At 38.2% G+C, this 14,884-nt stretch overlaps 1 protein-coding gene across 2 annotated transcripts in view; it reads right to left on the bottom strand.

Annotated features, from left to right (window-relative positions):
* Window positions 1-14,884, bottom strand: part of ASCC1 (activating signal cointegrator 1 complex subunit 1) — a 97,296-nt gene that overhangs the window by 72,021 nt on the left and 10,391 nt on the right. For both annotated transcript variants that reach the window (XM_007167705.2, XM_007167707.3), the window contains exon 5: window positions 12,215-12,393. In XM_007167705.2, coding sequence (XP_007167767.2) covers window positions 12,215-12,393 — 179 coding nt within the window. The remainder of the gene's footprint in view (window positions 1-12,214; window positions 12,394-14,884) is intronic.

The raw sequence follows: 14,884 nt of genomic DNA, 5'->3' as shown, positions 1-14,884 counted from the left end.
TGTGAAGATACTGAAGAGGGAAAAGGACAATATCAAAAAGAAACAAATGGAGCTTCAAGAGATTAAAAAAATAAGTGCAAAAATGAAAATTCCACTTGATGGGATTAACAACAGATTAGACACTTCAGAAAAAAACAGTGAATTGGAATATGCAGCTACAAAAACTATCCAAACTGAAGCAGAGAGAGGAAAAAAAAAGTCTGGAAAGCAAATGAACAGAGCTTCAGTAATCTGTACACCAACATCAGTTGGTCTAATACAGGTGAAATTAGAGTTACAGAGATGAGGAAAAGGGAAGAGAAAAGATATTTGAGAAAATAATGCCTTAAAATTATCCACCCTTGGAGCAACATTAGCAAGATGGCACACTAAGAAGATCCAGGCCCTCATTCCCCGACAGAAACACCAAATAAACAATAACATACAGACCAAAGCAGCTTTGGGAAGACTCCAGAAACCAGTTAAAAACCAGCAACAACCAAGCAAATGCCTAACCAAAGGAAAGCTGCACTCAAAATGGTAGGAAATTTCATGTTTTCTGTCTATCCTTGGCCCTACACCCCTTCCCTAGGACATTACAACAGGTCAGAAGGAAGCCACACAACTTCTGCTCCTCCATCAGGGCAGAAGGAAGAGTGAAAGTGGTTTGCAATGTTCTGGCTTGTTAGGAGGCTGCCTGAGGAACTGGTTTCTGTCTTACCTAACTTGGAGTGCAGTTTGGAACAGTGGCATAATCTAGTTATCAGGTTGGAGGCCACTATAAGAAATGTTAATTGCCTGCAGAGGGAGAGAAGGAACTACAGGAGACAGAAGATCTTCAGGCGCCTGGGGACAAGAGATTACAGGCAGAGGAATACAACAGAACAACTAAAGCTCTAAGAGGAAGCACTGGGGTGAGACCTTAGAGAAATCAAGACATTTAAAAGCAGCCGTGTGTGTGTGTGTGTGTGTGTGTGTGTGTGTGTGTGTGTACACACGCATAGGAGAACTGGAACGAAAGCACAAATACAGGCCAAGGAAGATGCATCCCCAGAAAAGGTTTGAGAGGACCCTGAGATAAATCTCAGACAATTTAAGCACCAAAATAATTAAGCACAACAGTAAATTATAAGCCCTTGAGAAAAAAATATAATTTATGAAATCACACCAATAACAAATAAATTTAAAAGTAAGGGGAGGGGCTTCCCTGGTGGCACAGTGGTTAAGAATCCACCTGCCAATGCAGAGGGCATAGGTTAGAGCCCTAGTCCGGGAAGATCCCACATGCCACGGAGCAACTAAGCCCGTGTGCCGTGACTACTGAGCCTGCGCTCTAGAGCCCGTGCTCTGCAACAAGAGAAGCCACTTCAGTGAGAACAAGCCTGTGAACCGCAAGGAAGAGTAGCCCCTCTTGCTGCAACTAGAGAAAGACCGTGCGCAGCAACAAAGACCCAACGCAGCCAAAAATAAAATAAATAAAATAAATTTATAAAAAATAAAAATAGATTTTTTTAGTTAAAAAATAAAAGTAAGGGGAGAAGGAAGGTCCCCTGCTTACAACAGAATGTAGAAAGCTGAATACTAAATGTAGAGCAAGGGCTAGAAACATTTTGCAACCATCATGGTAAAGATCAGGTAAGGAGCTTCCCTGGTGACACAGTGGTTGAGAATCCGCCTGCCAATGCAGGAGACACAGGTTTGAGCCCTGGTCCAGGAAGATTCCACATGCCACAGAGCAGCTAAGCCCGTGTGCCACAACTACTGAGCCTGTGCTCTAGAGCCCGCGAGGCACCACTACTGAGCCTGCGTGCCACAACTACTGAAGTCCATGAGCCTAGAGCTCATGTTCCACAACAAGAGAATTCACCGCAATGAGAAGCCCGCGCACCACAACAAAGAGTAGCCCCCGTTCACCGCAACTAGAGAAAAGCCCATGTGCAGCAACGAAGACCCAATGCAGCCAAAAATAAATTAATTAATTAATTAATTAATTAATTTTTTAAAAATCAGGTAAGAACCACCAGTGGATACTAAGCCTGGGGAAAATGCTGATGAGAAGCAGGATACAGTCGGCCCTCTGTATCCACAGGTTCTGCATCTGCAGATTTAACCAATCCTGATCGAATTTTTTTTTTTAATTCCAGAGGTTCCAAAAAGCAAAACTTGAATTTACCACACGCTGGCAACTATTTTCATAGCATTTACACTGTACTAGATACTATAAGTAAGCTAGAGATGATTTAAAGTATACAAGAGGATGTGCATAGGTTATATGCAAATACTATGCCACTGTATATGTGACTTGACCATCTGCGGATTTTGGTGTCCACAGGGGATCCTGGAACCATCACCTACAGATACCAAGACACAACTATATTTGCATGATCTTAGAGTATCTCCCTGCAGACTGCTTATTAGTTGCAAGGAAGATATAAAATACAGTTATTATACTTAGGAGCAATTTGGGCAATATCTTGACTAGATGTAACATCACTTACGAAAAACAGATGAAGGCTGTTATGTCCCCAGGTGTGATATCCTCAGAAGGACACAACATCACCTATGCAGTACTCTAACTGAGAAAACATAATCTCAACTTAGACATGAGGAAACATAAGACAAATGCAAAAAAGAATGCTCTGTTGTTTAAAAAAGTTTGGAAGGGATGCATTCTTCAAATATGTCAATAACATAAAAGTCAGAACGGCTATGAAATATTCCACAAAAAAGCGGTTAAAGGGACATAAAAATTAAATGCAATTCCTGACCTTACCCTGGAACTTGTATTGGAAATATTATAAAGGACATTATTAGATCATACAGCACTACTGCATATGAGTATTCCTCATATTATTTTTTAACACTTTTTATAAATTTGAAAACATTTCCAATAAAAAAGGTAGCCAAACATAGTACACACAGAAGAACAAAGAATTACAATAGATTTCTTATCAGAAACTGTACAAGCCAGAAGACAACAGAATAATGTCTTTATGGTGTTGAAAGAAAAAACTATCAACTTAGAATCCTATAACCAGTAAAAATTATCTTTCAAAAAAGATGAATTAAAGATTTTTTTTCAGACAAAAGCTGAGAGAAAGTGTATCCAGCATCAGCAAACTTGAACTGTAAGAAATCTTACAGAAAGCTGTTTATATATAGAAGCAAGATTAATGACAATTAAACAAAGGACAGGAGGGAGGAAATAGATGATACATTGTGAGGTTCTTAAATTATATGTAAAGTGGTGTAATATTATTTGAAGGTGATGGATTAAATACATATTGTAAATCTAAGAGCATTTACTTAAAAAATAAAACAAACAGGTGTAGCTAAGAAGCCAATAGTGTCAAGAAAATGAAATTTCAAAAAACCTTAAATCTAAAAAATGGTAGGAAAAAACAAAGGAAAGATAGGACAAAAAAAATCACAAAATGGTAGATTTAACCCCACCTATATCTATAGTTACATTAAAAGTAAACAATCTAGTCATTCCAGTTAAAAGGAACAGATGACAGACCAGATTTTTAAAAATTCAACTATATGCTGTCTTAAGAAACATATTTAGAATACAAAGATACAAATATGCTAAAAGAATAAAAATATATATACAATGAAAAATACTAATCGAAAGAAAGCTGGAATGGCTACATTAATATCTAAAAAAGTAGACCTCAGAACAAGAAATATTGTCAGGGATAAAGAGGGATATTTCATAATTATAAAGGAACTGATTTGCCAAGAAGATATGAAAAAAAATGACCAAACTGAAAGGAGGAATAGATGAACTGAAAGCAGGAATAGATGAATCCACAATTACAGTGTGAGATTTCAACAGTCCTCTCTCAGTAATTAACAGAACAAGTAGACAGAAAATCAATATGGATATAGATGACAATGATCAGTAACACTCAGACAGCACATATAACATTTATAGATCAACCAAAAAACATCAGAATGTACATCCTTTTAAATGTACACAGAACATTTACCAAGATAGATAATATTCTGTAACAGAAAACAGGTACAAATTCATTTAAAAGAATTGGAATCATACAGAATATGTTATCTGACCAAGAGAATTAAGTTAGAAATCAGTAATAGAAAGATATCTGTAACAGTGACAAAAAAAATCCCCAAAAGTAGAAAGCTAAACAACAAACTTCTAAATAACATGGGTGAAATAAGAAATCACAAGACTTAAAACCACATGTGAATCGACAATTATCTCAAAAATGTTTACCTAAAATACTTAAAACACTAAAATACTAAGAAAGGTCTCAAATCAGTGATTTAAGTTTCTACATTAAGAAGCCAAAAAACGAAGAGCAAATTAAACCCAAAGCTAAGCATAAGAAATGCAACAATAAAGACAAAAGCAGAAATCAATGAAACAGAAAATGGACAAACAATAGAGAAAAATCAATGGAACCAAAAGCTTTTTTTTTTTTTTTTTTTTAAAGACCAATACAATTGATAAACCTCTAGCCAGACAGATAAGGAATAAAAGAGAGTAGACACAAATTACCAATATCATCAATGAAAGAGGGAATACCACTTCAGGGCTTACAGACATGAAAAGGATAATAAAATATTACGAACACTTTTATTCTAATAAAATTCAAAAACTTTAGATGAAATGGACAAATTCAAAGATACAAACTACAAACACACACTCAAGAAGTAAATAACCTGGATAGTTCTAACGACTAAATAAATTTAATTTAAAAACTTCTCAGAAAACTAAAGATCTAGATGGCTTCACTGGTGAATTCCATTAAACATTTAAGGAAAAATGATACCTACACAAACTTACACAAACTCAGAAAATAAGAAGGGAACCCTTCCCAACTCACTTTACTCATTTGGTTTTGAATTATATGGTCAGTATTACCCTGACATCAAAACCAGATGAAGACTAAGAAAATGATATAAATGAACTTATTTACAAAACAGAAATAGACTCAGACATAGAAAACATACATGTTTACCAGGGGGGATAGCAAGGGGTGGGGTGGGGAGTGTGTGTGATAAATTAGCAGTTTGGGATTCACATATACACACTACTCTGTATGAAATAAACAACAAGGACCTACTGTATAGTACAGGGAACTATATTCAATGTCTTGTAATAACCAATAATGGAAAAGAATCTGAAAAAGCATACACACATAACTGTACACCTTGAATCACTCTGCTGTACACCTAAAGCTAACACACACACACACACAAAAAAAAGATGAAGACATCACAAGAAAACTAAAACCAATACTCCTCATGAACATAGGTATAAAACTCCTTAATAATTAAGTTCTAGTAAATCAAATCCAGCAATATATAAAAATGATAATACATTAAGACCAAGTGAGGGACTTCCCTGGTGGTCCAGTGGTTGAGAATCTGCCTTCCAATGCAGGGGACATGGGTTTGATCCCTCATCAGGGAACTAAGGCCCTCATGTTGCAACTACTGAGCCCTCGCACCAACTAGAAAGAAGTCTGAGTGCCACAACTAGAGAAGCCTGCGCACCACAACTAGAGAGAAGCCTGCGCACCGCAACAAAAGATCCCACGTGCTGCAACTAAGACCTGAAGCAGCCGAAAATAAATAAATAAATAAATATTTTTTAAAAAAGAGACCAAGTGAGGTTATCTAAGGAGCAAGGTTAGTTTTAACATTACAAAATCAATTATGTAATAAAGCATATTTACACTATGAAGGAAAACTATATAAATCTCATAAATATTAAAAAAAGATTAACAAAGTTTAATATCCAGTTGCAATGTTTTTTAATTCTCAGCAAACTAGGAACAGAATGGAATTTCCTCAACCAGATAAAGGGCATCTGTAAAAAACCTACAGCTTACATTAAACTTAATGATAAAAGATTGAATACTTTCCGCCTATGATGATCAAGAACAAGGAAAGAATGTCCCCTCTCACCACTTCTATTCAACACTATATTGGAGGTCCTAGCCATACTAAGTGAAGTAAGTCAGAAAGAGAAAGACAAATATCATATGATATCACTTACATATGGAATCTAAAATGTGAACTTATTTATAAAACAAACTCACAAACACAGAAAACAAATTTATGATTACCAAAGGGAAAAGGTGACTGGGGAGAAATAAATTAGGAGTTTGGGATTAGCATATACAAACTACTATATACAAAATAAATAAACAAAAAGGTCCTACTGTATAGCACAGGGAACTATATTCAATATCCTGTAATAAACCATAATGGAAAAGAATATGAAAAAGAATATGTATATGTATGTATAAATGAATCACTTTGCTGTACACCAGAAACTAACAAAACATTGTAAATCAACTATACTTCAATTAAAAAAAATAAAAAAGACACCACCAAATGTTGGCAAGAATGTGGAACAACCTAAACTCTCATATATCATTTGTGGTAGGAAGAGGCACCACCACTCTGGGAATAGTTCTAAGTTTTCTATAAAATTAAACATATATCTGCACTTGATCCAACAATTATACTCCTAAGTACTTGCCCAAGAGGAACAAAAACATACACTTAACACAAAGATTTTTGTACAAATGATTAAAACAGCTTCATTTATAAGAGCCAAAGACTAGAAACCACCCAAATAGTTGAGTGGATAAACAAATTTTGGTACATTCATGCAAAGGAATATACTTAGCAATAAAAAGAAATGAACTACTGTAACACACACCAACATGAATGACGCTCAAAAATGTTATGCTGAACAAAAAAAAAAAGCCACACAAAACACTGTATACTGGGTACTTCCCTGGTGGTCCAGTGGTTAAGACTCTGTGCTTCCAATGCAGGGCACATGAGTTCGATCCCTGGTCGGGGAACTAAGATCCTACATGCTGCACAGTGTGACCAAAGAATTAAAAAAAAAAAAAAGACTATATACTGCATAATTCCATACATATGAAATTCTAACAAAGGGAAATCCAATAGTAACAGACAGCAGATAAGTGGTTGCCTGGAATCACTAGTAGGAGATGAGATGGCAGGAAGCAGAAGTGGCTGCAAAGAAGTAGTGTAAGGGAACTTTTTGGGGTGATGGAAATGTTCTACATCTTGTTTTTGATGGTTGTTGCACTGCTGTATCTGTCTGTCAAAATTCATCAAAGCATACTCTTAAAATGGGTGCATTATATTGTTTGTAAGTTGTAACTCAAAAAGGCAGATTTTTAAAATGAAATGGAAAAAACTATCAAAAATTTTTAAGTTTACATTCCCTTAACCCATGTATTCCAGTTCTAAGAACTTATCCCAAAATGTACCCCAAAGAAACCATCAGCCAAGATCACAAAGATGCATTTACAAAAATGTTCTTTATAGCATTATTTAATAGAAATAATTTCTTTCAATGGTCCATCAATAGGGTATTAATTAGTTAGGGTACATTCATAGACTAGGATACTTCATAGCAACTGGAAGCAGCAATTAGATTTACTTACATTGACCTGAAACATGTTGTTAAATCGAAAAACTAGGGAGGTTCCTAGTGGCTTAGTGGTTAGGATTCCAGGCTCTCACTGCTGGGGCCCGGGTTCAATCCCGGTCAGGAAACTGAGATCCCACAAGCTGCGTGGCGTGGCCAAAAAAAATCAAAAAGGTAGTTACAAAACAGTGTGTGTAACTTAATTTTAATAAATGTATATAATACATACATATGTAAATTCAAAAATGTATGAGCCAACTTTATACCAAGAGGTGTCATCTTTTTCTTATAAGTAAGAGAATGTTGAGACCACTCCTATTTTAGAGATGAAGAAACTCTCATCAGAGATGTCAAATGAGTGTCAGAGAAATCAAAACAAGACTGAGGGCCACACAGTCTTTCAGGAAACAACTGCTATCTCAATGAACAGGCATACATTCTTCAGAGTTACTACAAAGGAACTCTCCTAAGTTGGAAAAATAAAAGCAGAGTACCAGGGACTTCCCTGGTGGCGCAGTGGTTGAGAATCCGTCTGCCAATGCAGGGGATATGGGTTCGAGCCCTCGCCCAGGGAAGACCCCACATGCCCTGGAGCAACTAAGCCCATGCGCCACAGCCACTAAGCCTGCGCGCTACAGCCTGCTAACCACAACTACTGAGCCTGCGTGCCACAACTACTGAAGCCCACGTGCCTAGACCCCATGCTCCGCAACAAGGGAAGCACCGCAATGAGAAACCCATGCACTGCAACGAAGAGTAGCCCCCACTCACCGCAACTAGAGAAAGCCCGCGTACAGCAACAAAGACCCAATGCAGCCAAAAATAAATAATAAATAAATAAATAAATAAATTTATATTTAAAAAAAAAAAGCAGAGTACCAGTGGAAAATGCCTACATGGTTTTACAGTCATCTGTCGTTCTCACATCAGAATGAAATTCAGTAAAAACTTTCTTCTATATAATAAGTAGATAATGGTCCCTTATTAACTCTTTTATGCTGTGCTTACTTCCCTGCTGTTGGCAGGACTTGATTTAAAAGCAGGAAGAAGACAATGTCAGTATGTAGTCTCCCTGAAAGCAGGAAGGAAGTACTTTGGACTGATTAAGGCCAGCATGACATTCATAGTGGCCAACCTCATTCCAGCTGAGTTAAAGTAATCATTCCAATATTTGTTTCCTGTCAGCCCCTGTCAGGATCCAAAAGAAAAGTGAGAAACTGTTCACACATATACACACACACAGAGAAAGAAAAAGCCTAATTTATTACAATCTGCTTGTTGATTATCAGGTATTTGTAATACTCCAAAAAATAAATAATCACTGAGCTTCAATAAGTGGTATTTACAAGGCAAAACAACTCCAAAACTTACCAACACCACCCCCACAAAATTTACCAGACCATACTGAAACTTCCGCTTTTTTTTTTAACATCTTTATTGGAGTATAATTGCTTTACATTGTTGTGTTAGTTGCTACTGTATAACAAAGTGAATCAGCTGTACGTATACATATATCACCATGTCCCCTCCCTCTGGCGTCTCCCTCCCACCCTCCCTATCCCACCCCTCTAGGTGGTCACAAAGCACCGAGCTGATCTCCTTGTGCTATGCGGCTGCTTCCCACTAGCTATCTATTTTACATTTGGTAGTGTATATAAGTCCATGTCACTCTCTCACTTCGTCCCAGCTTACCTTTCCCCATCCCCATGTCCTCAAGTCCATTCTCTACATCTGCATCTTTATAACTTCAGCGTTATTGATCTTCTCCTACCCCACCCTCCACTCCCACTGAGAATGAAATCATCTTGCTATGAAATGTTAAGAGGAAAAAAGATACTGATGGTTTACTAATGACAATTAGTAATATTCTGATGGTTTACTAATCATATATATGTATGCATACACATATATATAGTATTTGAGTATTGAACTTATAAATGTACCTTTGTTCAAGCACATAAATGCCAAAGAAGTCACCTAAAAATAGATTATACAATTCCATACTGTCTACTCACATTTGCCCAGTCTGAATCTTCTCACCATCATAGCCTACTTCTTAAATAATTAAGTTGATCAACTGTCACCCCCTGTCCCATAAAAGTACTTGGATTCTAATACTTCTATATCTGCATACCTGTATCTCACTATATTCTAACACCTAAGACCCAGCTTGAGCAATGTGGACAGGACAGACAAGAGAAGGGAAAAAGAGAAGGAAGAAAGGATCTTGTAAAAATTTTCACCAAAAACATTTTCACTGACCTTGCCCACAGCTATCAAATATAGCGCTCACCTACTCTGAATACTCCAAGTAATACTAACAATTTTAACCTAACCAGTCATAAAAATATCAGGAGTAGCAGTCACCATTTATTAAATGCTTATTCTGTATCAAGCACCATGCTGAGTACTATATGTTATCTCATTTAATCCTTCCTGCAACTCTCCAAAGCAGGCTGTAAAAATTTGGAGAGGTTCACTTGCTCAAGTCTACAGATTGAGGAACCCAGAATCAGATGTAGGTCCATCTGTCTCAAGAACCAAAAAAAAAAAAAAAATACTAACCACAGTTCTATTTTATTCCACATGCTTTTATATTCCTCTCTTTATTACAAGATTAAGAAAACACAGCATGGGGCTTCCCTGGTGGCGCAGTGGTTTAAAATCCGCCTGCCAATACAGGGAACACAGGTTTGGGCCCTGGCCCGGGAATACCCCACATGGATTTTTTTTTTTTTTTAATAACTTTTTGGGACTCCTCTGGTGGCGCAGTAGTTAAGACTCTGCCTGCCAATGCACGGGACATGGGTTCGATCCCTGGTCTGGGAGGATCCCACATGCCGCGAAGCAACTAAGCCCGTGTGCCACAACTACTGAGCCTGTGCTCTAGAGCCCGCGAGCCACAACTACTGAGCCTGCGTGCCACAACTACTGAAGCCCAGGAGCCTAGAGCCCGTGCTCCACAAGAAGCCTGCGCACCGCAACGAAGAGCAGCTCCCGCTCGCAGCAACTAGAGAAGGCCTGCGCGCAGCAACGAAGACCCAATGCAGCCAAAAATAAAAATAAATAAAATAAGTAAATTTTAAATAAATAAATAAATAAAAAGAAAACACAGCATGGACATCCATATGCAAAAAAATGAACCCCGACCTAAACTTTACAACTTATACAAACTTAACTAGGTCACAGATCTAAACATAAAAAAGCAAAACCATAAAAATTCTAAGGGAAAACCTTTGTGACTTGGGGTTAGGCAAAAAGTTCTTAGACATGACATCAAAAGTTCAATCCATAAAAGAAAAATTAATAAATTGGACTTCATCAAAATTTAAAACTTTCGCTCTGTAAAAGTCACTGATAAGAGAATGAAGAGATAAGCTACAGCCTGGGAAAAATATCTGGAAATCACATACCCTTGAAAGGACTTGTATCCAGAATATATATAAAAGAACTCTCAAAACTCAACAGTAAGAAAACAATTTTAAGTTGTGTGAAAGATAAGAATACCTCACCAAAGCAGATATAAGAATGGCAAAAAAGCACATTAAAAAGATGTTCAACACCATTAGCCATTAGAGAAATGCAAATTAAAACCACAATAAGAGGGACTTCCCTGGTGGCACAGTGGTTAAGAATCTGCCTGCCAATGCAAGGGACACGGGGTTGATCCCTGGTCCAGGAAGATCCCACATGCCACGGAGCAACTAAGCCTGTGCACCACAACTACCGAGCCTGCGCTCTAGAGCCCGCGAGCCTCAACTACTGAACCCAAGTGCTGCAACTACTGAAGCCCGCACGCCTAGAGCCTGTGCTCTGCAACAAGAGAAGCCACCACAATGAGAAGCCTGCACACTGCAACGAAGAGTAGCCCCCGCTCGCCGCAACTAGAGAAAGCCCACACACAGCAACGAAGACCCAATGCAGCCAAAAAAAAAAAAACAAACCACAATATCATATCACTACACACTTATTAGAATGGCTAAAATGAAAATGCCAACACCACCAAATGCTGGCAAGGATACAGAATAATTGGAATTCTCTTATGCTGTTGATGGGAATGCATAGTACAGGCACTCAGAAATAGTTTGGTAGTTTCTTATGAAGTTAAACATATACCTACCATATATCCCAGCAATCCCACTCCTGGATATTTACTTTAAAGAAATGAAAACTACGTTCACATAAAAACCTGTACACAGATGTTTATAGTAGTTCTATTCATAACTGCCAAAAACTGGAAACAAATTAATGAAAGGGGACAAACTAGTGAAACATACCACAACTCGGATGAATCTGAAAGCCAAAACCAATCTCAAAAGGTTACATACTGTATGATTCCACTTATATTACATTCTCAGGAAGACAACACTATAGCAACCAAGAAGAGATCAGTGATTGCCAAAGTATGGGGTGAGGAAGAGGTGACTGTAAGAGACAACATGAGGAAGTTTTTTGGGGGAGTAGAGCTGTTCTGTATCCTGATTGTGGTAGGTGGCTACAGAAATCTATACACCCACAAAGTGCAGAATAGTGTGGATATTAGGATGATCCTTTTGTGTCTTTAGCATCCTTTAAAGGATACTTCTGTAACATAAAAACTTACGTGCTGATACGTCTATATATTTTTTGCAGTTCAGAATTAAAAGAAACCATTAGAAATGGTTCCCTTTTTCAGTGGGAGAAGAGACTTTTATCTTTCTACTGTTTGAATTATGAGTCATTTTTGTACTCTTCTTTATATTTTTTTCTTTAACTTTTTGTTTTGTTCTGTTTGCTGCTTACCATGGAGCACTTCTCCAGTACTTCCTCCTGGAACTTCAGAAATTGCTCCTGAACCTCAGCTTCATTGAGGAAAAAGGCTAGAAAGTGAGTGAAGGGCTGCTTTCTTCTAAAAGTGAGCAAAAGAACATCAATCCGAGTTCGGGCTGAAATTACACCACTTCGATGCTGGCCAGTGATTACTGTAAGCAAAAACAAAAAAGAAAAGATTAAAATCTCAAGGTCCATCAAATGGTTGTAAAATAGGTGACCTCTTGAAACTATCATCTCTGGGGAATAAAATTGTCATGAATGTGTATATAATTCTGAACAGGGGACAGTACCAAGGGTAAGAAAGCTGTTAATGAATTCAGTCTAAGCAGAATGAGGTTTAAAAACAGAATAACCTTAAGACCATCTGATGAAGTAGAAAAATGAGTTCAAAAGCTACAAGCAGGGGCTTCCCTGGTGGCGCAGTGGTTGAGAATCTGCCTGCCAATGCAGGGGACACGGGTTCAAGCCCTGGTCTGGGAAGATCCCACATGCCGCGGAGCGGCTGGGCCCGTGAGCCACAACTACTGAGCCTGCGCATCTGGAGCCTGTGCTCCACAACAAGAGAGGCCGCGATAGTGAGAGGCCCGCCCACCGCGATGAAGAGTGGCCCCCACTTGCCGCAACTGGAGAAAGCCCTCACACAGAAACGAAGACCCAGCACAGCCATAAATAAATAAACAAATAAACCCAAAAGTTTAAAAAAAAAAAAAAAAAAAAAAAAAGCTACAAGCAATCCCTCATACCTTGCTGGTATGAATGTAAAATGGTACAGCTGCTATGGAAAAGTTTGGCAGTTCTTTGAAAAGGTACACAGAAAAATACCATGTGACCTAGGAATTCACTCCTAGATAGAAACTCAAAGGAAGTAAAAACAGGTGTTCAAAGAAAAAACCTGTACAGGGACTTCCCTGGTGGCACAGCAGTTAAGAATCCGTCTGCCAGTGCAGGGGACACGGGTTCGAGCCCTGGTTTGGGAAGATCCCACATGCCACAGAGCAACTAAGCCTGTGTGCCACAACTACTAAGTCTGTGCTCTAGAGCCCTTGAACCACAACTACTGAGCCTGCGTGCCGCAACTACCGAAACCCGTGCACTTAGAGACCGTGCTCTGCAACAAGGGAAGCCACTGCAATGAGAAGCCCGCACACCTCAATGAAGAGTAGCCTCTGCTCGCTGTAACTAGAGAAAGCCCATGCACAGCAACGAAGACCCAATGCAGCCAAAAATAAATAAATAAATAAATAAATTTTTAAAACCTGTACAAATGTTCATAGCAGCTCTATTCACAAGAGCCAAAAGGTGGAAAAACACAAACGTCCATTAGCCAATAAATGAATAAATAAAATGTGGTATTTCCATACACTGAAATACTACTCGGCCAAAAGAAAGGAGTGAAGTATTGATACATGCAAAAACATGGATCAATCCTGAAAATATTATGCTAAGTTCAAGATGCCAGACACAAAGGCCACGTATTGTATGTTTCCACATATAGGAAATACCTAACAGGCAAATTCAGAGAGTCAGAAAGCAGATTAGTGGTAGCCAAGAGCTGGGGAGTAGTGAGGAATGGTGAGTGATTGCTTAATGGGTATGGGGTTTCCTTTTTGGGTGATAAAATGTTCTGGAACTAGACAGTGGTGAAGGTTGCACAACACTGTAAATATACTAAATGCCACTGAATTCAACACTCTAAAGTGGTCTAAATGGTAAATTTTATGTTGTGTATATTCTACCATTTAAAAAAAGAACAATATATCACACAGAAATTCAAATAACAATAAAAAATTAAGAACAAAAAGAGTGGAGCTGTCATGTAAATTTTACCTCAATTTTTTTTTTTAATAAGTTTACCTGTTCAGATAGCTTTTTACTAATCTTTTTTTTTTTTTTTAATTATTTTTATTTATTTATTTATGGCTGTGTTGGGTCTTCGTTTCTGTGCTAGGGCTTTCTCTAGTTGTGGCAAGTGGGGGCCACTCTTCATCGAGGTGCGCGGGCCTCTCACTATCGCGGCCTCTCTTGTTTCGGAGCACAGGCTCCAGACGCGCAGGCTCAGTAATTGTGGCTCACGGGCCCAGTTGCTCCGCGGCATGTGGGATCTTCCCAGACCAGGGCTCGAACCCGTGTGCCCTGCATTAGCAGGCAGATTCTCAACCACTGCGCCACCAGGGAAGCCCTTTACCTCAATTTTTAAAAATACTGTGGCAGAATTTTTAGTGATTCACTATAGTAGAAGAGCAGAAGAGAGTCTACTACAGTATATACAATCCTACCCTAACTGTATGAAAACATAAGGTTAAAGTAAAAGTTTTATCTATATCTGTACTGATGTATGAATATCAAATTTCCACGCCTTGGTGTAATTTGGTCTTCTTTGGTCTGGGCTGTCTTTATATATATGTAAACAAAAATAGGGGGAAAAGCCACAAAGCCTTAACACCACTGTCTGCAAAGAAAAAAAAATCATTTAGGGATTACACAACCTCTGTTTAAGCAGAGATTAATCTTCTAGGTTCCAGAACTGGCAGTGCTTGGTCCAAAACAGAAACTAAGGAAAGGTGCAGAAGATAGGAACAATGAACAAAACTGGCATTTTAACAGACTATTTATTAAAGAGGAAAGGACAGACTTCTGAAT

Source organism: Balaenoptera acutorostrata, chromosome 16 (assembly GCF_949987535.1).
Source record: "Balaenoptera acutorostrata chromosome 16, mBalAcu1.1, whole genome shotgun sequence".
Classification (NCBI taxonomy): domain Eukaryota; kingdom Metazoa; phylum Chordata; class Mammalia; order Artiodactyla; family Balaenopteridae; genus Balaenoptera; species Balaenoptera acutorostrata.
The sequence above is the reverse complement of the archived record's forward strand: the minus strand, read 5'-3'. Positions and strand labels throughout refer to the sequence as shown.